General features: G+C 46.4%; 1 protein-coding gene across 4 annotated transcripts in view; it reads right to left on the bottom strand.

Annotated features, from left to right (window-relative positions):
* The window catches only part of ARMC9 (armadillo repeat containing 9), a 143,820-nt gene that overhangs the window by 93,160 nt on the left and 26,674 nt on the right, over window positions 1-23,986 (bottom strand). For 3 of the 4 annotated variants that reach the window (XM_078154653.1, XM_020972158.2, XM_020972159.2), the window contains 2 exons: window positions 10,814-10,971; window positions 8,874-8,972 (listed from right to left, as the gene is read on the bottom strand). In XM_078154653.1, the coding sequence (XP_078010779.1) occupies window positions 8,874-8,972; window positions 10,814-10,971 (257 nt within the window). The remainder of the gene's footprint in view (window positions 1-8,873; window positions 8,973-10,813; window positions 10,972-23,986) is intronic. The other variant, XM_020972160.2, reaches the window with a different exon arrangement.

Here is a 23,986-nt window from a genome sequence, read left to right as displayed (position 1 = left end):
AATGGGGGTTAAGTGACTTGCCCAGGGTCACACAGGTAGTATGCGTTATGTGTCTGAACTCAGTTTCTCCTAAATCCAGGGCTGGTGCTCTATCCACTGTGCCACCTAGCTGCTCCCAGAATATGATATTCCAGAAAGCAAAGGAGCTAGGATTACAACCAAGAATCACCTACCCAGAAAAACTGAGCATAAACCTTCAGGGGAAAAAATAGACATTCAATGAGATAGACTTTCAAGCATTCCTGATGAAAAGACCAGAACTGAGTAGAAAATTTCATTTTCAAATATATGTGAGACTCAGCTGTGCTGCCAAGCGTCGCCTCGAGCTTCAGAGACCAAACCTGACAGGGGCTGATCTGCCTTCACCGCCCTCCCTGCCCCGCCAGGTGAAGTCTTCTTTCTGACTATTGGACTTGACCTCCACGCTGGGCTTTCCAGGTGGGGTAAGGAGCCCTAAAGCAGACACATGATAACGGGCGCAATGGAATCACTTTCCCTCCGACACGGGAAGCTTTGCCTTCCACTGCTTGGTTTTGTCCATTGGCTGATCTTATTGGAGAATCCCAGGGTCTAATGGGGAGGTGACAGTGATGAGGAAACAAAGAAGACAGGAAGGACGCCAGCACCACCACAGCCCTCCAAGGTCTGCAGTATCTTTGCAAATATCCTCTCATTTGCTCCTCATAACAACCACAGGAGGTAGGAGTAAACTGATGCAGGCAGAGGCTAAGTGACATGCCCAGGGTCACACAGCTAGAAAGTATCGAAGGCTAAACTTGAACTCAGGTCTTCCTGCCTCTGGGACCAGTGCTCTGACCACTGCACCACCCAGCTGCCTGAAAGAGGAAAGAGCCACTGATCCCAAGTCAGGAGGGCACTGGATTCTGATCCTGCCTCTAGCAGAATGCCAGCTGTGTAGCCACTGGCAAGTCTCTCAATCTCTGTGATTCTCAGTTTCCTCATTTGTAAGCTAAGGATGACGAGAGCTCACAGAGCCTGGTGCGGACCTACGAGGACCCTCCCCAGGACACAGGGCTGCGGAGCTTCCTTCTGCGCACCAGGGGCTGGAGGATGGCAGAGGGGAGTCCGAGCCCACCACTGCCGTCGCTGTCCCCGGAGCCAGGCTCCTGCTTCTCAGACAACCAGCAGCCGGCAGGCCTCGGCCCGCATCACACATGTCCGGCTTAGGGGCTCCGGCCTCGGCCCGCACCACACACTTCCGGCTTGGGGGCTCCGGCCTCGGCCCGCACCACACACATCTGGCTTAGGGGCTCTGGCCTCAGCCTCTCACATCACCACTTCGGGCTTGGCTTCTGGACTGTGACCCACCTCACTGGTGCACGCATGCACACAAGTAAAATGCCAGCTCCCTAACTCTGAAAACTGCTCGATATCAGCATTAACAATGATTTTCCAACCCTCCCCTCATTAGGGTCCATCTTCATGTGGGTGTCAGCTGTGCCCCCCAAGCAGGGAGGACCGCAATCCTTACCTGAGACAGAAAGGGGGCGTGAAGGGAGAGGAGAGGAGAGAGATTCCTTCTTCTTCCTCTCCCTCTCAACTTTCCTTTCTCAGTCGATGACATTGGCAGCCTTCTGGAGGCCCAAGCTTTAAGGCAGCACCCTTACGAGGAGCTGTCATCCACTGTCATCCAGGCCCCAAGCACTAAGACCAACCAGGATTTCTGGTCCCAGCTGCCCAAGACCGCCTGAGTCCCAAAGCCAGGACACACGCAAAGGCTCTGCACCCCCTAACATGCTGTAGGAGGTCCCCTCAAGGGCTGCTGTTTCTCACGGCACTCCCTTCTTTCTTTGCCTCATACCTGTACTTTTCGCTTGAACCCAGTCCACTCCTCCAACCTTCCAATCCCCACGGGGCAGTTTCTTTCATCCAACCTCTCAGGACCACAGGCTGTTGCCACTTAGCCAAGCTGGGCAACTCCTATCAGCTGCAGGCAGTGGGGGGCCCCGCAGCCTCAGAGGCACTGAGGAGCCCTTCTAGCAGACAACCACAATTCTGACCAGCAGAATTTAGATTTTCCACCGAATCAGTCAGAAGTGACCTGAGAGGCTCACGAGCCCACAGTGAGCCACTAAATCTTTCCCAAGAATGACTGTCTAGACCATCTGCCCCAATCCTGTCCCAGTGCAGCTGATTTTTTTTTAATCAATTAATTAATTTTAGTATTCAGTATTCACTTCCACAAGAGTTTTGAGTTCCAAATTTTCTCCCCATTTCTCCCCTCCCCTCACCCCAAGACAGTGTACATTCTGGATACCCCTTCCCCTAATCTGCCCTCCCTTCTATCACCTTCCCCCCCCTTCTCCTATCACTTTCCCCTTCTATTTTCCTGTACGGCAGGATAGATTTCTATACCCCATTGCCTGTATATCTTGTTTCCCAGGTGCACGTAAAAACAATTTTTAACACTTGTTTTTAAAACTTTGGGTTCCAAATTCTTTCCCTTCATCCCTCCCCACCCACCCTCATTGAGAAGGCAAGCAACTTGATACAGGTTATACATGTGTAGTCATACAAAACACTTCCGTAACAGCCATGTTGTGAAAAACTAACTATATTTCCCTTCATCCTATCCCCTCCTCTGTTTATTCTATTCTCTCCTTTGACCCTGTCCCTCCTCAAAAGTGCTTGCTTCTGATTACCCCCTCTCCCAATCTGCCCTCCCTTCTATCGCCCCACCCTCTCTTATCCCCTTCCCCCCTATCTTCCTGTAGGGCAAGATAGATTTCCATACCCAAATGAGTGTGTATGTTATTTCCTTCTTAAGTCAAATCCAATGACAGTAAGATTCATTCATTCCCTCTCACCTCCCCCCCTTCCCCTCCATAGTAAAAGCTTTTTCTTCCTTCTTTTAGTTGAGATATTTTACCCCATTCTACCTCTCCCTTTCTCCTTCTCCCTATATAATCCTCTCTCGCCCCTTAATTTTATTTTTTAGATACCATCCCTTCATATTCAACTCACCCTATGCCCTCTGTCTATATATATTCCCTCCTACTACCTTAATACTGAGAAAGGTCTCATGAGTTACAAATATCATCTTTCCACATAGGAATGTAAACAGTTCAACTTTAATAAGTCCCTTATGATTTCTCTTTCCTGTTTACCTTTTCATGCTTCTCTTGAGTTTTGTATTTGAAAGTCAAATTTTTTTTTTTAATATGAGGCAATTGGCGTTAAGTGATCTGCCCAGGGTCACACAGCTACTAAGTATTATGTGTCTGAGGCCAGATTTGAACTCAGGTCCTCCTGACTCCTGCCAGTGCTCTATCCACTGCGCCACCTAGCTGCCCCTAACGTCAAAGTTTCTATTCCGCTCTGGTCTTTTCATCAGGAATGCTTGAAAGTCCTCTATTTCACTGAATGACCATTTTTTCCCCTAAAGGATTATAGCCAGTTTTGCTGGGTAGGTGATTCTTAGTTGTAATCCTAGTTCCTCTGACCTCGGGAATATCATATTCCAAGCCCTCCAGTCCCTTAATGTAGAAGCTGCTACATCTTGTGTTCTCCTGATTGTGTTTCCACAGTACTTGAATTGTTTCTTTCTGGCTGCTTGCAATATTTTCTCCTTGACCTGGGAACTCTGGAATTTGGCTACAATATTCCTAGGTGTTTTCCTTTGGGGGATCTGTTTCAGGAGGTGATCAGTGGATTCTTTCCATTTCTATTTTACCCTCTGGTTCTAGAATATCGGGGCAGTTTTCCTTGATAATTTCTTGAAAAATGATGCCTAGGCTCTTTTTTTGATCATGGCTTTCAGGTAGTCCAATAATTCTTAAATTATATCTCCTGGGTCTATTTTCTAGGTGAGTTGTTTTTTCAATGACACATTCCACATTGTTTTCTCTTTTTTCATTCTTTTGGTTTTGTTTTATAATGTCTTGATTTCTCATAAAGCCATTAGCTTCCACTTGCTCCATTCTAATTTTTAAGGAGTTATTTTCTTCAAAAGTGAGCTTTTGGAATTCCTTTTCCATTTGGCCAATTCTGCTTCTTAAGGCATTCTTCTCCTCATTGGCTTTTTGGACCTCTTTTGCTGTTTGGGTTAGGCTATTTTTTAAGGTGTTATTTTCTTCAGTATTTTTTTGGGTCTCCTTTAGCAAGCTATTGACTTGTTTTTCATGATTTTCTTGTATCACTCTCATTTCTCTATCCAGTTTTTCCTCTACTTCTCAAAATCCTTTTTGAGCTATTCCATGGCCTGGGACCAATTCATACCTTTCTAGGAGGCTTTGGATGTAGGAGCTTTGACTTTGTTGTCTTCTTCTGGTTGTATGTTTTGATCTTCTTTGTCACCAAAGAAAGATTCCACAGTCTGATTTTTTTTTTTTGCAGTTTGCTCATGATCCCAGCCAATTACTCGAGTTTTAAACTTTTTGTTAAGGTAGGGCTTTGCTTCCGGTGTGGAGGGCATACTGTTCCAAGCTTCAGGGGTTTTGTGCACCTGTTTTCAGAGACACTTCTAAGGACCTGTAAATTTTCAGTTCTTCCAAGGTGCTATGACCAAGGGCAAGGTGTTTACTCCTTTCCTGGCCTGTGCTCTGGTTTATGAGTGACCACAAGCATTCTTTTCTGCCTTGGAACTGTGAGGAGGATTCTCTCTCCATCATCACCACAAGCTCCACCATGCCAGCGCTCCTCCTCGCCATAGGACCTCCACCCAGAACTGCAACCCAGATCCAAGAGCAGGCAAAGTAAGAGAATCCTGCCTCAGCACCAGCAAAGAGAGCCCTGTATTCCCCCTCTGATTAGCCACTCGATTCCCTCTCAGTCTGTGGGCCAATAGCTCAGGAAACAGCCGCTGCCCCAGGGCTGCGCTGGGACTGGGGCCAGACAGAGCTCCTCTCTTACCGCAGCTGGACAGACCTTTCCTAGTGACCTTCTAAGTTGTCTCTGGTGTTCGTGGGTTGAGAAGTCTGTAAACTGCCATGGCTGCCCGTGATTCAGTCCTCTGAGGCCTGCTCCAGGATTACTGAGGCCTGTTTACCTACGCATCCATGGTGAACTGCGCTCCTCTCCCAGCCTGGCACAATAGACCTTTCCAGTCAACCATCCAGGTTGTCTTGGGCTGGAAATTTGTTTCACTCTGTCTTTTTGTGGGTTTTGCTGCTCCAGAATTCGTTTAGAGCCATTTTTTACAGGTATTTGGAGGGGTTTGGAGGAGAGCTCAAGCAAGTCACTGATTTTACTCCACCATCTCGGCTCTGCCCCCAGCTGATTTTTTAAACCAAAGTGTAGAACTTTGTAGAGCGGATGTGGGCCCTGGCTGTAGCCTGCTGATGCTGACTTTACCCTCTGCTGCCCATCCCTCTGAGCTCTGGTTATCTGCCCGCTGCACACATAAGTCACCTCTGCTTTTGTCCAAACCAGGGGAACAACATTAAACGGAACAGGCTTAATTCCCCAGCTAGTCTAACAGGTTCCTTTAGAAAATGCTTTTGGTATCACTGACATCAGAACATAACATTCTGAACACAACTTAAAAGTCTTTGAACCAAGATTTAAACTGTTTTCATGCCAAGCTGTGTGAAAGCAGAAAACAAAATGATTTCTGCCCCTCTTGGCTTGAGGGATGAGTCTTTGCTCCTTACTTAAAGGATGAGCAAACTAGACCTATTGAGTTTTTGTGGTCACTTTGACCAAAAATTCAACAAATGTGATTAAGGTCCCTCTGTGTGTCAGTACTGTGCTCAAGGCCGGAGCTACAAAAACAAAAGTGTTTGGGTCCCACCACAGGATGCAACAAGCTCACAAAGACGTAAAATCTGAGGGAGGGAGGAATCCAGCTGTCAAGGATAGTAAGAGCACTCCCAAAGAGGGGACCTGGAAAGGCTTCCTGGAGGAGGCAACACCTGGAGTGAGCCTTAAAGAAAGGCAAAGATTATAAGAGGCAGAAGGGAGGAGGGAGGGCATTTCAAGCCTGGGGAATGGCCAGGGGAAAGACCCAGGAGCAGAGGGCGGAATGCTGAGATTAGAAGAGCCAGTAAACCCAGAACACAGGGGAGAAGGCAGGCCAAAGTCCAGTTCTGAGGGAGCTTACATCTGTTTTAGGGGCAGGAGGGAGCCACTGAAGGGGAGCAGAGAGGTGAGGGGAGGGAGAGGCCCTGGCAATCATCCGTGAAAGGCTGACTCGATGGTGGTGGGGTGGCTTTTTGAGTGCAAGGAGGACCCCGGATTCCAGAGATGCCGGGGAGGTAGAACTGATGGGACTCGGCCACTCACCTGGGGAGTGCCAGGCCTGGTGCAATCAGGATTCGAAGCACCAGGCCCTTCAATAAAGAGCTCTCACCACCCCACCCCAGGTAAAAGATGACCCATTGAGAAGTCAGAAACAGTCCAGGAAAGTGAAAGCAGGGCAGAGCCCCCTCAAGGAGACTGAGTAGGGGGAGGCATCCTGCTGGATGCACAGGAGAGTTCTATCCAACTTTGAAAGCACCCACACTTCACAAACTGTCCTCAAAAACTACCAACGTCTTTTTTGTGAGACAAATATAGTCCTAATACCTAAACCAGGGAAAGATAAAACACAAAAGGAAAACTATTGCTCAATATCATTAATGAAAATTAACTAAAAAAAAAACCCTATCACATAGACTACAGCAATTTGGCCAAGAAATCATTTGTTCTGATCAAGTGGGATTGAGCCAGGGATGCAAGGACGGTTCACCATCAGGAAGGCAATCCACACAATCACGCTAAAAACCAAAGTATCCACAACCAAACAACCGCAAGACCATCTCAACAGAAGCAGAAAAAGCCTTTGTAAGGTACGACACTGTTATACGAAAAACCCTACAAAGCATGGGTATAGAGGGACCTTTCTCGGCCATGTCAGATTCTCCAAGACCCCTTTTCGGAGTTTTCTTGGCAAAGATAATGGAGCAGTTTGCCATTTCCTTCTCCAGTATGCTCCCATTTTGCAGATGAGGAAACTGAGGCCAACAGGGTGAAGTAACTTGCCCAGGATCACCCAGCTCCTGTTGGAGGCCAGATGTGAACTGAGGATGATGCAGGGCCAGAACTCTGTGCACTATGGCGCCCCCTAGTGGCTTTCACCTGGAAAGTGCCTTTCGGCCTCAGGCAGATTTACTTTGGGGAGCAAGTTACCACCTTTCAAATGAACAAGCCACTCCCTTGTGCTCTTTGTTAAGGAAACATCCCAACACAAAGGAAAATCTTATCCGGGCCTCTAACAATGTGACTGCAGGGATGACTGCCTCAGGCCTGGGCTGGGCCGGAGAGCCACCCAACTTCCCAATACCCCAGAAAGCTCAGGCCAATAATAGCTGCCAAAGTTTTCCCAATCCAGGAAGAAAGCATGTTCTGCCCTGGGGAGTCTGGAAGGCCTGGGCCAGCCCCAACCCCTCTCAGGGCCCCCAGGCAGCTTTCTAAGCCTAAGGGACACCCCTGCAGAAAGTCTGCATACCAGGATGTCCCTGTCCCGGGAAATCAAAGACCCAAGGAGAAGAAGAAAAGCTTCACTGGAAGAAGACTCTTCACTGGGGTGTCAGAAACACAGTTCTAGCAGCAGGCTCTAAAGATGGACTGAGGCCGGGAGATGGGCCCCGCAGGAGGGGCGTGCAGCCACAACTGCAGCCAGGATCAGCCCCAGAGCCCTCATCTGGGGGCCTGGAGCCACCCCGACCACGATCAGGGCCAACCATCCATGGGGTCGAAGGCAGGGCTGTCAAACCCCAACAGCAATAAGGAACCACAATTTCACATGCTCTGGATTACATTTTTAATGTGGATTTTGCTAGCTTTCATCAAGTTCAGGGTACACTCAGGAAGGCTATCATAGGTGGCCTCCCGTCAGACGCCCTGGTCTAAGCCAAAGGCTTGCTGGGCCAAGCATGAGTTCAGTGAGATGCCAAATCTAAAGGAGAAGGTGAGATACAAACATGGTGGCAGAGCAGCCCTGGAGACCGAGGAATGGTCCTAGATGGCCGAGTTTCCAGCTTGGGCAATAAACACGGACATTGGGGGGAACCAAGGTTGCTTTGGAAAAGAAGAGGAAGGAGGAAGTATTTACTAAATTCAATGGTAAGACACATGAAGTTTTGAGAGAGGACTCTAAGTCTCCCAAGTAGAAATGACCTGCAAGGCAGATGGAAATTCAGAACCTGAACTTGGCTTAGAAGTGGAACTGGCTCAGTCTGAATGGCACCAACTCAGAGCCGGGAGAAATGAGGGGGGAGACAAGACTAGCTGTACAAGGAATGGAGCAGAAGGCCCCAAATCAAGTCTTCTGGAGAGCCCCCAGTCCTGAGGTAGGAAAAAGAAGTGAACTCCCCAAAGGAGAGGTCCAAGGGGCCTCGGATCTCAGTGTTTACAGGGAGAGGGTGCAGGGTCAGCCATGTCCTCACACCCACCTCCAGGCAAGCCTCGCCACTTCTGCCTTAACTGAAACCATCCAGCCACTGGCATCCCTTCCTGGTCACCAAGTACAAAGAGATAGGAAGAGCACCAACCTCTGTCTAAGGCTTGGCAGTGGACCACTGCAGGCAACTCAGAGAATCGACTCAGGGTGTTCTCCAAGTATGTCCTCACTGAAGAGTCTCTCTTGCTACTGCTAAGAAAAGCTCCCCTGTGAAAGGATGAATGCCCTAGCAGCATCTCATTTCACTCCAGTACGGAACCTGGATGAGTCAGGCCCAGCCCTGAAGCCCTCACTGTACCGAGAAGGAGCCTGACCAAGGATGCCCACGTGGAAAGCTTGACAAAGCAAGTCCAGTCTGATGGGGAACCTGTGGGCCCACTCAGAGGCCTGGCAGTGCCAGGCTCTCTGGCACCATCCTGTTCCCTGTTCTTTCATTTCTAAGGCACAATTTTCCGCTTTTGAGCACACTCACCGTTCCTGGTCTTGTGAAGTCAATGCTGTGGGCTAAGCTTTGCCTCATTTGGTTGCTGCAGAGACGGACGCAAACGCTCTGCAGATACTCTGGCGTGATCTGCAGTATGGACATAAGGGCATCAAGTTAGGGGAAGAAAAGGGCCCCAGCTCCTTGGCACCTGTGGGTGCCACTGCCCCATCAGCTCTCCACAAAGGGGGCACAAAGGTAACTCCCTCTCTTTAGCCCAACTGTGGAGTGAGGCGGGACAAAATAGAAACGCGTTATTTTTATGGTCTGCGCCAAACTTCTGCTAATTTGGCTCTACTGCCTGTATCTGATGTTTCTGTAACGTTCACAATTCATCAAGCAGTTGGGTTTGCCTTCTTTGGCTTAATTCTATTACTCAAGCTCCCAACTGCCATAATTCCTCCTCACTGTCTCTGCTGGAACCTGTCCATGCCACATGGTCCGGGATTAGAGAGGCTCAATAGCTCATAGTCCGTGCATCTCACATTCAGCTCTAGATCCACACTGGCTTGGAGTCTAGTTCAGATCACGGTATAAGAACAGACGACAATTCAAAATGACAAGCAGAGGCTGAAATCAGAGTAAAGAAACGCACTGAGTGCACAGGAGCTAGATCTTTCTGAGCCTCAGTTTCTACATCTGCCAAACAGGGAGGAAGGAATACCTGTAGTAGCAACCTCCCATGTGAGAGCCTGGGCCAAGTGTCTGACAAACTTCCATGTGTTATACAAATGTCAGCTAAGCCCATTTTGGTCATCTCTGTCTGTGCCTTTTAGAAGCAGCAACACGTGTCTGATGTCTGCTACAACCAGGGGAAATCTGGAAAGGTGGAAACAGCTACAGGGCTTCCTACGAGGAGTTGCCCGGCTCCCAGGCCCCCAGGCCCTCAGCTGGGCGGCAGTCTGCCTCAGACCACAGGGTCAAGGAGAGTACTGCAACCCCACACAGCTTAGGTTCCATTACAGAGTCCTCTTCCTTGGGTCTGATTCAGATGAAGGTTCTCAAACCATTTCTATCTATGTGGGAAACCACACTCCCTCTTGAGATAAGGTCGACTGCTTTCTGTAGCCATATCTCCTAGGATATGGGATGGAGAGCCAAGAAGTCCTGGGTACAAGTCTGGCCTCTGACACACCTGGGCAAAGGTTTTCAGACCTCGGTGCCCCAGGCAACGCCCTAAGACAGTGCCCATCTGCACTGGGGGAAGGCGCTTTCTACTCAGGAGTTCCTGGTACCGATAAAATCACTGGCCTGGAACAACAATAGCCAATATATAGTGTAGTGCCGCTCACAAAGAGTGATTCTGTGAGGTGGAGAATGCAAAGATGGGGGCTGGGAAGATACCCCAATGACAGGGAAGAGATCTCAGGGAGGGGGAGCTGGCCCAAGCCAGGAGGCCGCCAACGTGTCCCCCACTATGGAGGGAGGGGCCGGTGTGAGACACAAGGGCACCTGGTCTCTCCCTCCTCTAAGTCGCTCGACTAGATATGCAGACAGCCCCAACACAGAAAACAACCCAAGGGGCAAGGAGACGTGCTTAGCTACGAAGACACAGAGGCAGAAAGAAGAAGGGCTGAGGTCTTGATAGAGATCCTGGGTACCTCCTGACAGACACGCTTATCCATGAAGCTGAGTGAGAAGTTGATGTGGCTGTAAAGGACCATCTCGTTCGGGGCACCACAGAGGGGAGAGACCCAGGCTTTCTAGAGGCTAGACAGGGTCAGAGCTAGGTTTTCTCCCTCTGACCCTGAGCTCACATCTGGGTACCAAATCTGGCCAGTGGTGTGGCCCTCGGTCGGGTCACTTCACTTCTCCCTCTCTCCCCCTCCATTCCCTCACCTGTGACGTAGCTGGTATTTGTGTTCCCATGCCAGAGGGCTGCCCTCAGAGACGCAGGGGCCACGACACCTCCCTCGAGATCCCAGACTCACCATCTTGCCGCTCACGGTGGCCTCCAGAGAATCCACTAACTCGGCCGTGACCCCGATGAGGTTGTGGTAGTCAGCTTGGATTCTGTTGTGACGCCTAAGGTAGATCATCGTCCTTCGCTCAGCTTCCACCAGCTGCTGGTGCAGCTGCTGCAGCATTTCTGAAAAGAGAGTGTGGACATCAACAACGAGCCAGGCCCGGGGCCCAGAGCGACGCTCTGATAAAAGGGCAGCATCATCTATCGCCACTGAGCGTCCTGTGAGCACGAATATCTCCCTCACGCCTCCCCGCGGTGGGGAGATGACCGACCCTGGGTCCTCCCAAGTTCTGGCCGAGGCCACTCAGTCGAATGATTAGCTTGCTGAGACCCACCCTAGCTCGGCACGACAAGGCTTATCCCCAGGAAGCCAGCCACCAGGTGATTACTGGCCGTGGCACCCCAGGAAACAGAAAAATCAAAATGCCATTCGGTGCCATGAGGCCCCTTTTACTTTGTCAGGGGCAGAAGTGGACAAAGGAGCAGCAGGACCTCTGCTTGTGTTTTGGGATCAATGAACATCAATGTACCTGCTGGTACTCTAAAGAGAAGATCATTGCCCAGTAACCAGTAAGGCGATGCATCAGTGGAAGGACTCAAGCACCCTGATCTTGAGGTCCTCCCTCTAAATGAAACCAGGAGATACAAGGACAGATGGAAGGAGTGGCGCAAAGCCTCCTTGGGGACACAAATTGAGGAACTGGTGGATTTCACTGTATTTGCGGCCCAAAGGCAATGATCAGTGAATCATCTTGCACTGCACCTGGGTCAAAGACAAAATGAGGCGCAGCCAACATCTGCCACAAAGGAGGAGGGCTCTGTCTTACCTCTCCCTCCAAACCAGGTCCATATACACTTGGAAACATTATTTGAAATGTCCCTGACTCTGTTTTGCTTCGACAATTAAAATGTTGATAGCCATCAGCTGGAAGACCTTTAATGAGATGGGGGAGCAGGGGAGGGGAGGGAAAAGTTCCCTGCAGAAGATCTTGAGGCCCATGCAACAAAAGCCCACCCATTTACAGAGGACTCAGAAGTCTCCCACCCACATGTTCGAGGAGAAAGTATGGAAACATGCTGGGCACCAAGTCTGCCTGTTTGTTTGAATGAAATTGACTTTATCTGAGGAGAGAGGACGGCTCAGTGAGGGCAGGAAGCATGTGGGTTTCATCTTGGCAGCCACAGTACAAAGTGGGTGCTGGGTAAGTATATCTTGGACTGAAGGTCAGAAACAACCCTCCAAGGCAGATTGTTGACTGTTCAGGTCAAAATCAAGGCCAAATGAGAAGAAAGGATAAAAGAAGTTAGGAAAATGCTGGGTATGATTACAACTGCTTCAACCTGACCTGCTTAAACAAACGAGAAAATACCAATAAAGCTCTTTGAAAACCTGAAAGCCCTATGTAAATGTCAATTCTTTATTATTATTCTTATTGGACAGACACCAAAAATGTGATTAAGATCAAGGTGGTGACCTTTCTGATCACTATATCCTACAAAAGTCTAAGTAACATAAAGTGCTCAGCACAGAAGGGAGGCCAACAGAGCCTAGAAACCAACCAAGGCCACAAACACCTGACTTTGTCACCAAGAAGAGATGTTTTCCAATCCAGGACAACGCCGGTGTAGAGTCAAAACTCAATTTGTATCAGTAGCTGACACACAGCATTTGACAAGTTTGTTCTCTCACCAGACTCTCCCAACATCCCTGTAAGGTAGGTGTCATGCTCTCCAGTTTACTGAGGAGGAAATTCTCTGGCATGGAAACTCCCTCAAACAACACAAGGTGGTGTCAGTTGTCTGGGGCTATCCAGGGTCAGAGGTAGGATCTGAACCTGGATCTTCCCAACTCCTCATCCCTGCATTCTATCCACTAGGGCAGAGTTTCTTTACTTTTTGTGTGTCATGGACCCTTGGGCAGTCCGGTGAAATCTATGGACCCCTTCTCAGAATCATACTTTTAAAAAATTGAAGGAAATGCTAATTTTCAGTTAGAGTGAAAATAAAGATGTAATTATTTTTTCTCATTCAAGTTCAAAGCCCCCCTGAAATCCACCTACAGACCCTAGCAGGAGGATATCCTCAACAGGAAAGGTGAAAACAGGTAGGCTTTTGCAAATGACTTTCCACAGCAGACCCATCTGACAGTCACATAACTGACCAATAGGTTTAAAGAATATGAGATCCTACTGTTTAATTACAAAAAACAGCTTGACTCAGTACAGCAAAACAGGCTTAAAGACTATCTTGCAACAAAAACTCACTCATGCCTCCAGTCTTTGGAAAAGAGGAGTGCACACCCTTCCAGACAATGGCAAAGCACTTGGGAGAGTGTTCATTTATTTTCTAGCTTGCTTAATGTTGATAATGGATCTTAACATAGACATGAGATCACTACAAATCAAACACTCCCAACAGTCACGTTAGCTAGCTCTTTCTCCCTCCTCCCTTTCCTCCCTTTTTTCTTCCTTCCTTCCTCCCTTCCTTCCTTCCCTCCCTCCTTCCTTCCTTCCCTCCTTCCCTCCCTTCCTTCCTCCCTCCCTCCTTCCTCCCTTTCTTCCTTCCCTCCCTCCCTCCTTCCTTCCTTCCTTCCTTCCTTCTTCCTCCTTCCTTCCTTCCTTCCTTCCTTCCTTCCTTCCTTCCTTCCTTCCTTCCCTCCTTCCCTCCCTCCTTCCCTCCTTCCTTCCCTCCTTCCCTCCCTCCTTCTTTCCCTCCTTCTTCCTTCCTTCTTCCTTCCTTCTTTCCTTCCCTTCCTTCCTCCTTCCTTCCTTCCTTCCTTCCTTCCTTCCTTCCTTCCTTCCTTCCTTCCTTCCTTCCTTCCTTCCTTCCTTCCTTCCTTCCTTCCTTCCTTCCTTCCTTCCTATCACCTTCCTCCTAACATTCAGTGCTCCTTCTTCCTTGGTTGCATTCTTCTACCCTTTGGGCAGGTCAGGATCCCCTCTGTCTTGTGTTCTCTTGAGGCGCTGTTAGTATCTTAACGAAGACTTCATTCTCCTTGATCAGCTAGAGAGGAGAAAGGTGTTCCTCTAGCCCTCTGGCATCCTCTAGCATGGGCATTAACCTATACTTCGGGCAGAACTAGTTTCTGCGAGGGCAGAGTAAAGGGTCACAACGGCCAAATTTCCCCTAAAACCTCTTCGACAGAATGGCCACAGAAAGTGCCAAACTGAATTCTGAGCAGAAAAGCCAACAACAAGTCAAAGTGAGCCTTCATTCCACCCCAGGGAAGCTTAGACAGAAAGAGAGGTTTGCAGATATTGGGGGAGGCCTGGCCAGGAGCACAGTCTGCGGGTTATAGTGGAGGCAGCAGCTGCAGCAGCACAGTCAGAGCACTGGACATGCCCAAAACACAGGGAAAGTGAGGCAACTGAACACTTGGGCAGAAAGAGATCCCAGGAGGCCCCTCTGCCAGCACTAAGCATAGGATCTGGCACCACTGGGCTGCTCCGTAGACTATTAGCCAGATCTAGGTCTCAATTCAGGGTGGAGAGGAGCAGGGGCCCTACCTAGGGACCCTACTGGGCCTGGAATATGATATTCCAGAAGGCAAAGGAAACAGGATTACAACCAAGAATGACCTAACAGGATTACAACCAAGAATGACCTAACCAGCAAAACTGAGTATAGTCCTACAAGGGGGGAACTGGGTATTTAATGAAATTGAGGACTTTCAAGCCTTCCTGATGAAAAGACCACAGCCGAATAGAAAATGTAACATTCAAACACAAGACTCAAGAGAAACATAGCAAAGTAAACATAAATGAGAAATCAAAAGGGATTTAAGATTAAACTGTTTATATTCCTATACGGGAAAATGGAACATGTAACTCCTAAGAATTTTATCATCAGTAGGGCAATTAGAAGGAGCCTACTTAGAGGGCATGGGTGTGAATCTATTATGTTGGGATAATCTCAAAAAAAAAAAAGAATGGAAGAGTGAGAAATAGGGAACCACTGGGAGAAAAGTGGGAGGGGTGAGAAAGAATTATCTCATAAAAGAGGCACACAAGGAAGAGTATTACAATGGAGGGGAAAGCAATGGGAGGCCACAGGAAGCAGGAATCTCTTGAATTTCGCTCTCATTTGAATTGGTTCAAAGAGGGAAGAAAAAAAGTGCGTGTGTGTGTGTGTGTGTGTGTTGTGTGTGTGTGTGTGTGTATACACACACATAAACACATATATACACACACAGAGCTGGGTACAGAAATCCATCTTACCCTACAGGGAAGTAGGAGGGGAAAGGGCTAAAGGAACAGGGAGAGAGAGTAAGAGGGAGAGTAGATTAAGGGAGGCAGTGATCAAGAGCTAAGTAGAGTTTTGAGGAGGGGACAGAATACAAAAAGAGAAGGATAAACAGAGGAGAATAGAATGGAGGAAAATACAGTTAGCAATCATAACTGTGAATGTGAATGAGATGAACACCATTATAAAACGGAATAAAATGGCAGAATGGATTAGAAACCAGAATCCAACAATACGTCGTTTTTAAGAGACACACTTGAATCAGAAAGACACACATAGAGTTAAAATAAAAGGCTGGCACAGAATCTACTTTGCTTCAGCTCAAGTAAAAAAAAAAGTCAGAGGTAGCAATCATGATCTCAAACAAAGCAAAAGCAAAAACAGACCTAATTAAAAGAGACAATTAGGAAAACTACATTTTGATAAAAGATACCATAGACAACGAAGTAACATCAAAACTGAGTACATATGACCAAATGGCATAACATCCAAATTCTTGAAGGAAAAGTTAAATGAATTATGGGAGGAAAAAGAGTAACATTATACTAGTGGGGGACCTCAATTTACCCTTCTCCAAACTAGACAAATCTAACCACAAAATAAACACGAAAGAAGTTAAGTAGATAAATAGAATTTTAGAGAAGTTAGCTACGCTAGACCTCTGGAAAATACCGAATGGAAACAGAAAGAAGAATATCTTTTTCTCAGCTGTACATGGCACCTTCACAAAAAACTGATACTTTATTAAGGCATAAAAACCACAAGCAAACACAGAAAAGCAAAAATATAAAATTCAGAGGCAGCTAAGTGGTACAATAGATAGACCACAGGCTCTGGAGTCAGGAGGACCTGAGTTCAAATCTGGCCTCAGACACTTGACACTTACTGGTTGTGTGACCCTGGGCAAGTGACTTAACCCCAACTGCCTCACCAATATATATACATACATATGTACATACACACACACACACACACATATACATATATGTACAAAATGCATCCTTTTCAGACCATAATGCAAATGAACACATGTATGTATGTGTACGGATATAGATATATAATGTATGTGTGTGTGTGTGTGTGTGTGTGTGTATTCAATAAGGGCTTTTGAAACAGACCAAAAACTAACTGGTAACTAAATGATGTAATCCTAAAGAATAAGTCAAAGAACAAATCATAGAAAGAATCACTCATTTCATTAAAAACAATGACAATGGAAGATGGCAGAGTGAAAGCAGTGACTTGCTTGAGCTCTCCCCCAAATCCCTCCAAATACTCATAAAAAATGGCTCTAAACAAATTCTGAAGCAGCAGAACCCACAAAAAGACAGAGTGAAACAAATTTCCAGCCCAAGACAACCTGGATGATTGATCAGAAAGGTGTATCACGCTGGGCTGGGAGCACAGTGCAGCGTGGGCAAACAGGCCGCGGCAAACCTGGAGCAGGCCTCAGAGGACTGAATCACAGGCAGCTGTGGAGGTTTCCAGACTCCTCAATCCACGAATGCCAAAGACAACTTAGAAGGTCAGTGGGAAGAATCTGTTTCTGTCCGTGGTCAGAGAGAAGGCAGGGTTTCAGTTCCATTCCCCAAGAGCGTGGCCTTGGCGGGGGCGGGGGGGGGCAGCTGCTTCCCGAGCTTCCAGCCCACAGACTGAGGGGGAATCCAGTGGCTGATCAGAGAGAGACTGCAGGGATCTCTTTGCCAGTGCTGAGGCAGGAATCTCTTGCTTTGCCCATATGTGGATCTGGGTCACAGTTCTGGGCGGCAGTGCTGGGGTAAGGAAGAACGCTGGGGTGGTGGAGCTTGTAGTGGCTGTGGAGAGGAACCCCTCCTCACAGTTACGGAACAGAAAGGAATACCTGTGGTCACAGGCCAGGAAAGGAGTCAACACCTCGCCCCTTATCATACCACCTTGGTAGAACTGAAAATTTACAGGTCCCTACAAGTATCTCTGAAAACAGCTACACAAACCCCTGAAGCTTGGGACAGTACACTCTCTACATTGGAAGCAGACTCTTACCTTAATAAAGAGTTTAAAACTCAAGTAATTGGCTGGGATCATGAGCAAGCAGCGCAAAAAGAGTCAGACTATGTTATCTTACTTTGGTGAAAAAGAAGATCAAAATATACAACCAGAAGACAACAAAGTCAAAGCTCCTACATCCAAAGCCTCCAAGAAAAATATGAATCAGTCCCAGGCCTTAGAAGAGCTCAAAAGGGATTTTGAGAAGCAAGTAAGGGAAGTAGAGGAAAAACTGGGAAGAGAAATGAGAGTGCTGCAAGAAAATCATGAAAAACAAGTCAACAGCTTGCTAAAGGAGACCCAAAAAAATACTGAAGAAAATAACACCTTAAAAAATAGCCTAACCCAAATGGCAAAAGAGGTCCAAAAAGCCAATGAGGAGAAAAATGCCCTAAAAAGAAAAATTGGCCAAATGGAAAAGGAAGTCCAAAAGATTACTGAAGAAAATACTTCCTTAAAAATTAGAATAGAGCAATTGGAAGACAGTGACTTTATGAGAAATCAAGACACTGTAAAACAAATCCAAAAGAATGAAAAATTAGAAAACAATGTGAAATATCTCATTGGAAAAACAACTGACCTGGAAAATAGATCCAGGAGAGAGAATTTAAAAATTATTGGACTATCTGAAAGCCATGATCAAAAAAAGAGCCTAGACATCATCTTTCAAGAAATTATCAAGGAAAACTGCCCTGACATAGTAGAACCAGAGGGCAAAATAGAAATTGAAAGAATCCACAGATCTCCTCCTGAAAGAGATCCCCAAAGGAAAACTCCTAGGAATATTTAGCCAAATTCCAGAGTTCCCAGGTCAAGGAGAAAATATTACAAGCTGCCAGAAGGAAACAATTCAAGTTGTGGAAACACAATCAGGATAACACAAGATTTAGCAGCTTCTACATTAAAGGACCACAGGGCATGAAATATAATATTCCAGAGGGCAAAGGAGATAGGATTACAACCAAGAATCACCTACCCAGCAAAACTGAGTATAATCCTTCAGGGGAAAAAATGGTCATTCAGTGAAATAGAGGACTTTCAAGCATTCCTGATGAAAAGACCAGAGCTGAATAGAAAATTTGACTTTCAAATACAGGACTCCAGTGGAACATGAAGAGGTAAACAGGAAAGAGAAATCATAAGAGACTTATTAAGATTGAACTGTTTACATTCCTGCATGGAAAGATGATATTTGTAACTCATGAGACATTTGTCAGTATTAGGGTAGTTGAAGGAAAAAAACTGTATGTATGTATGTATATATAGACAGATAGATAGAGGGCACAGGGTGAGTTGAAGATTAAGGGGTCATATCTGGAGAATAAAATTAAGGGATGAGAGAGGATGATACTCAGAGAAGAACAAAGGGAGAGGTAGAATGGGGTAAATTATCTCACAAAAAAAAAGCAGAAAAGAAAAGTCTCTCACAGTGGAGGGGAAAAGGGGAAGGTGAGAGGGAATGGGAATCTTATTCTCATAGGATTTGGCTTAAGGAGAATAACATACACATTCAATTGGGTATGGAAATCTGTCTTACCCTACAGGAAAATAGGGGGAGAAGGGGACAAGAGAGCAGGGGGGTGATAGAGAGGAGGGCAGATTGGGAAAGAGGGTAATCAGAAGCAAATACTTCTGAGGAGGGACAGGGTCAAAAGAAAGAATAGAATAAATGGGAGGGCAGGATAGGATTAAGGGAAATAGAGTCAGTTTTTCACAACATGTTACTGAAAGTGTTTTGCATAACTACACATGTATAACCTATATTGAGTTGCTTGCCTTTTCAGTGAGAGTGGGTGGGGAGGGAGGAAGGGAGAAAATTTGGAACTCAAAGTTTTAAAAACACATTTTTAAAAAAAATGTTTTCACATGCAACTGGGAAATAAGAAATACAGGAAATGGGGTACAGAAGTCTATCCTGCTCTACAGGAAAATAGAAGGGGAAGGGGATAAGAGAAGGGAGGGGGGAGAGACAGAAGAGAAGGCAGACCAGGGGAAGGGGTATTCAGAATGCATGCCATCTTGGGGTGGGGGAAGGGGTGAGAAATTTGGAACTCAAAAACTTGTGGAAGTGAATATTGAAAACTAAAAATAAATAAATTTATATTAGAATTTAAAAAAAAAAACAATGACAATGATGAGACAACGTGCCAAAATTTGGGGGATGCAGCCAAAGCAGTACTTAAGGGAAAATGTTTATCTTTAAATGCTTACATCAATAAAGGAGAGAAAGAGCTGATCAGTGAATGGGGCATGCAACAAAAACCAAAAAAAAAAAGCCCTAAAGGAAAAAAAAAACAAATTAAAAATCCCCAACTAAACACTAAAACAGAGATCCTGAAAATCAAAGGAGAGATTAATAAAATTGAAAGTAAAAAACTACCAAACTAATAAATAAAACTAGGTTTTATGAAAAAAATCCCCAATGAAATAGATTAACCATTGGCTAATTTAATTTTAAAAGGGAAAGAAGAAAACGAAATTACTGATCTCAAAAAAGAAAAGGGTGAATGAATAACCAATGAAAACGGAATTAAAGCAATTACTAGGAACTATTTTGCCCAATTATATGACAATAAAACTGACAATCTAAGTGAAACGGATGGATATTTACAAAACTGTCCAGATTAACAGAAGAGGAAATAGAATACTTAAATAACCCTGTCTTAGAAAAAGAAATTGAACAAGCTATAAATGAGCTCCCTTGGGAGGTGGGAGGGAATCTGAGGACCAGATGGATTTGCAGGCAAATTTTATCAAACATTTAAAGAACAATTTGTTCCAATACCATGTAAACTGTTTGGGAAAATAGGTGAAGAAGGAGTCCTACCAAATTCCTTCCATGATACAAATATGGTTTGGATACGTAAACCAGAGATAGCAAAAACAGAGAAGGATAACTATAGACTAATTTCCCTAATATTGACGCAAAAATTTTAAATAAAATAATAACAAGGATATGATTAAGTTGGCTTTATACCAGCAATGCAGGGCTGTGTGAATAGAGAGAAGGGGTGGAGTCAGGATGTTGTAGAAGTAGAATGTTGACCAACATTTGGGAACTGACTGACCCTGAAGGTTCTGAGGCCATGAACTTAGGTAACTAGAAGAACGGTGGTGTTTCCAATACAAATGGTGACATTAGGAAGAGGAATGGGTTTGAAGGAAACGGTAATGAAGTCTGTTTTGGACACGGTGAGTTTGAGATATAGTTAGGCACCATCTTTCTACCTTGGGTTTTGCTTTCTTCAGAGAAGGAATAAATTCTATCTTTTTCAGTCTAAAGCTACTTCTCCTTGAAAGAAAAGAAAAAAGGAAACTCACTTCATGTTCCTAATATCCCCGTTTCTATTGGGAATATCATCATTCTTCCAGTCACCCGGATCCACAGCCTCAGAGACCATAAGGAGTCCTTTCTCTCTGTGGAATGTTAATACTGTCCCATCCACCCAACTGGTGGGCTGATCCTTTCCTTGTCTTTGTCTCCAATTGTATATAAGATGCTCTCTGGCTATCCTTAGCATTTGTTACATCTAAGCTCATGCTAGCCCTCAGGTTTCCCATGCCTCTGAGTCCGGGCCTGGGCTCCCTACCCACACTTCATTTGAGAGGTGTCCTTTCAGACTTAGTTTCATTTTTCTGTGAAGCCACAGGAGTCTCCCCCTTATCTTCTGCATCAGGATAATTCAGGCCATCAGAACTTTTTCTTGAGAGCCCACCATTACTTCAGAGCCTTCTCGCTTTTCACCCTCTCAGGCTATGGTACCTTCTTTTTCCTTTTTAACGTAGCTCCCAATTCAAATAGGATCCAACCAAGAGGAGCTAGAGATGGAGGGAGACCTCAGAGTCATCTGGCCCAACCTACCCATTTTATTGATGAGTAAAGTGAGGCCCAGAGAGCGCAGTGACTTCCCCAAGGCCACAAAACTAATAATTACGAAGCGCACTGACTCTTTGGACTCCAAACCCAGGGCTCATCTCCCTGTACCACACCGAGGATGTGTGTGTGCCGATAATCCACAGCTTGGGTTAGAACATACAGGTTCTTGGTAACATTTCACTAATATGACCAAAACTCCATTAAAATATCACAGAATTTCTAATATGAAGACATCTTCATCATAAGCTTTACTCTCATAAGACAACTTCATGAGGTTGTCACTGCCTTATAAAGTTTTTATCAGATACATCTCAGTCACGGAGGCCACTTCCCAAGTACTCATCGTGGCCATACTGTCAGCTCAGTGACCACTGCCCCGAATGGTCCAAGCCCATCAGCAGGCCACAGTGACATGCCACAGTCTGGATGAAAAGACCTCCAAAGCCAGGGAAACAACAAGTCAAGGGGCTGCCTCTTCATGGCAATTTGCACAGCACGAGGGATGGGGACCCAGAACCTAAACGTGTGATCCCATCGCAAGTCCACAACAGACTTGGACCTCCTCTTAGAAGCTGGAGAGATCTGGAAGGTTGGCCAAATTTTCCCGGCCATTGTTGACTGGATCATTTTAATAAAGGCACACCGGCTGCGCGCAGAAAGTACACTCACATCCCCTCAGTGAGAAACAGACTCTGACTCTTGCCATAAGCTCCTTGGCAAGCACTCAAAGCAATCAACTTTGCCCCAGAGCACTAAACATGGACATGACAGTTTCTCTGCTGTCCACTTTTATGGGGTACTAACAACACAACCCAGATGCCTTACTGTAAGAATGAAATTTAAGTAGAAACAGTCACACTAAAAGCTCTCTGTCATTTAAAAAATCAGGTTCTCGGCTTTATTGTTGAAAAGTTTCTAAGCACTTTCACATTCCAACTGCAGCTACATAAATCTATTTGTGTTCTGAAGCCAAAAGAATCATGTGCCCAGCTTTAAGTAAAAACAAAAATTGTATACAGACTGCTACCAGGCTTGTGTTTATGAGAACTTAACCCTTTCGGTTCTGGAACTCCCGCCTCGAAGCCCTGGGGAGCTGCCTTGACTGGGGACCCCCTATCTCAGACTGGCCCCAACCTTGTTTCACTTTACTTCTTGGCCATCTTCTTGCTGACCACCTTGCTCCTCCTCCACCCCATCCCTACTTTTTACTTCTGGGACAATAATCAAATCCCATCAATACTGGCTCTGTTTCCGGAAAGGGTGTGTGGTTACCCTCACTAGCCCTGTACCTTTCCCAAGCAAATGCCCCACCCTGGGCACCACCTCCCGTCTGCATGTGTTGTCTCCCCCACTGAGCGCCTCCAAGGTCAGGACTGTCTTGGCTTTAGGATTTGCATCCCTAGAGCTTAGCAGTGTGCGGCACACAGTAAGTGCTGCCGAGATGCCTTTTCATTCATTCGCCGGACTCTTTCTCTAGCTAGAGTAATCAAGCAATACAAAGGAGATAAAACTCAGTCCTTAAGAGTCTTCGGTTCTCTTTTTCCATGACTGGACAAAGCTTGTAGCTGACTACTCAGCTCATCTGTGGACGCAGGATCCTAAGTATAAATCCAGGTCTCTCTAAATAAAAAGAGGCCTGGTTCCTGCCGGTGAGTCACTATGGGCAGCGGCGGCTGAGTGAAGCCTCTGGGGTGCTTGCGAGCGTGAGAATTTCTAGGTACAGTTACGCTTTAGCACCTTGAAGGAGACAGACCTCCAACTAGGAATCACCCCACTCAACGCGCTGGGAGATTTACAAAACCACAGTGAACCATTTAAGCTGCCCATTTATGAGATCTGTAATCTCACAACACAGGAGTCGTTATTTCCAGGCATCCAACGAAGCCAATATCAATAATGTAACGAAAACACGATGTTTTTCAAAGGCCACTATGTTTCTGATACCTGTGTTGGCACTCAGTAAATGTTACCCAACAACAGTGCTGCTGTCACGGGGACAGAACAAAGCTTTGGAAAAGGCTGCTTCTAAAAGGTCATTAGCTTCGACCAGCAGCACAAAGTCACGGCACCCACCCACAGAGCCATCCCTCAGATCCCACAGTGCCATCCCATTGGCATGGCCTCCGCAAGCCCAGAACTTGGCTCTGTGGCTTCTGGCTGCCCCTACTTCCTGTGCCAAGACTCCTTAAGCACCCAGCTTGGCCTAGAAGGATATAAGCTCCCTGAGGACAGCCGCTGCTCTTCATTCCCAGTACGTAGCACCTAAGAGGTGTTTAATAGATGCCTGCTTTTTGCCTACGACAGGTACAGGTTTCCCTATTGCTCTGCTCCCTGAAAACACCACATACACTTCCTTCTAAGTATTTTAAGAGCTAGCATGACATAGTAAATAGAGGGCTGGCCTTAGCATCAAAAAGACTAGGCTTCGTATTCTGCCGATGCACGCTGGCTGTGTGGCCAAAGGCAGACCCCTTAACCTCTCAGAGCCTCCACAAAATTCACTAAGATGGTAAGTCACAGACGAGTCACTGATTTGCATTGGCAGAGGGCATTTCCACCCTGGAAGCTCCTTATATTGATGAAATCACAGGAAAAGACCAGAAAGAAAACTTAGAGCAAAGTTTACAGAAATCTCTTCAGTGCCGGTTCTACCTGAAGACTACAGGAACTTGGGCCTCCCCTTTTCTAAGTTCCCCATCTCCTGCTTGATGGGGCCCCCTCTTCACAAATCACCGGATTTCAGGGCTGGAAGGGGGGAGCCAGACAGGCCAGCGGCTACCCAGAGCCCAAGGAGGTCTTTGCCCCAAATCCCAGAGCCTTTCGCAGTTGGAAAGGGTCCCAGGGGTCACCCCAGCCAAGCTCCTCCTGACCTACAAAATACCCCAAGCCTCACCACCAGCTTTTGCTTGGAGACCGCTCCTGAAGAGAGCCCAGGCCTCCTGATGCTGACCACTCCATTTAGGGGTGGCTTGGGCCACTTTGCCTCTTGGCAAC

This window comes from Phascolarctos cinereus, unplaced genomic scaffold (genome assembly GCF_003287225.1).
Source record: "Phascolarctos cinereus isolate Bilbo 61053 unplaced genomic scaffold, phaCin_HiC Scaffold_5;HRSCAF=322, whole genome shotgun sequence".
NCBI lineage: Eukaryota > Metazoa > Chordata > Mammalia > Diprotodontia > Phascolarctidae > Phascolarctos > Phascolarctos cinereus.
Note: the sequence above shows the minus strand (reverse complement) of the source record. Positions and strands in the feature narration are given on the sequence as shown.